Raw genomic sequence first — 1,254 nt, forward strand, 5'->3', positions numbered from 1 at the left:
GATATATAGTACGCCCGCGATATACGAAAATATACGATATTCATTCGTCCATATTCGGACTTTTATACTTCGCGTACATTCGGTAGTTACGATACCTACCACTATTCAAATTACCACATACAACCACTGAATAAGGTTGTGTTGCAAATTCGGAGGAGCACTTCAAGCCTTAGGTGCTGGGAAACTAAACTTATTCAAAAAGCCTAAAGGCAGAGGCCACTGTACCCAAAGCACAATAAGTACGAAAGTGCCTGCGTTTTGAGCTGCAGACAAGCCAAGAAGTAAGCCCTCATTGGTTGTCAGCGCGGTCAGTATTGCAACTGGCACGTCAGCCGTTGCAACACATTATGGTCAGCAAATACACCAAGTCGAACTGGTTTTATTTTTTCCCTCAGAATGGAGGTTGTCTATAATTTGAACGATGAAAATCCGAAAACGAGTTCCCCTACCTACATTTATTTCGGTGCATCAAGTAACCGAAGAGAGATTCTAAGGTTACGACGATTGGGCCTGCAAGTGTGACGGTTGAGGGGCAATCATTGGCCTATTGATCAGAATTCCGTGTATAGTTGGGGTTCGTAATACGCGGCGTGCACAGGTGAAGGCCTGTTAGCCAAGATAAGCTAAAAAATATATACTTTTGTGATGAAAGGCCTGAGTTTGGTCTTATTGGCAGAGACGCACAGTTTTGTCAGCCAAGCTCTTTGGTTTCCTGAAGTTAAGGTTTAATAAAACATAAGCGTCCAAAACACTGAGGCGAGTTTTTGTGAACCAACGCACCTGTATCTTCAAACTAGGGGAGTAGAACAAGCCTGAGCATTCTCCAAGCACCACGCTAATTGTTCATTGTCATGAAGAGGCTGGATCCCACCATGGTAAAACGGTGTGTGCCTTCGGAGCCTACTGAGCTATACTGTAGGTTGTCCGTGCGACATTAGCGGACTCACTCACACTAGGTTGATCAGTGTGCAGAGCTGTGATCAACAGAGACTTCTGGTCCTTCAAGTCGGGATCGGAACAGTGGCGACTTGTTCCTTAAAAGACAAAACGCGCCAACATCTTTCGCCAAACACCTCTGCCTTGCGGTCGGGTTTTTGAGCATAACCGGACCATACTCATCATCCTTCCTAAGTTTGGTTGCCCTGGTATTATCCCAGCCCGCATACCATCATGGTTCTCACAAATAATAATACCGCCGTGCCACATCAGCTGTCGCGTGAAGTTGTCAGCCAGATCTCTACTTGCTGCACACAA

General features: G+C 45.5%; 1 protein-coding gene across 1 annotated transcript in view; it reads left to right on the plus strand.

Annotated features, from left to right (window-relative positions):
• Positions 1 to 522, plus strand: part of T265_02368 (hypothetical protein) — a gene marked incomplete at both ends in the record, with an annotated part of 19,901 nt that extends 19,379 nt beyond the window's left edge. Inside the window, one exon of the mRNA XM_009166582.1 lies at positions 396 to 522. Within this exon, the coding sequence (XP_009164846.1) occupies positions 396 to 522 (127 nt within the window). The remainder of the gene's footprint in view (positions 1 to 395) is intronic.
• Positions 523 to 1,254: the final 732 nt, after the last annotated feature.

Source organism: Opisthorchis viverrini (assembly GCF_000715545.1).
Source record: "Opisthorchis viverrini unplaced genomic scaffold opera_v5_28, whole genome shotgun sequence".
NCBI lineage: Eukaryota > Metazoa > Platyhelminthes > Trematoda > Opisthorchiida > Opisthorchiidae > Opisthorchis > Opisthorchis viverrini.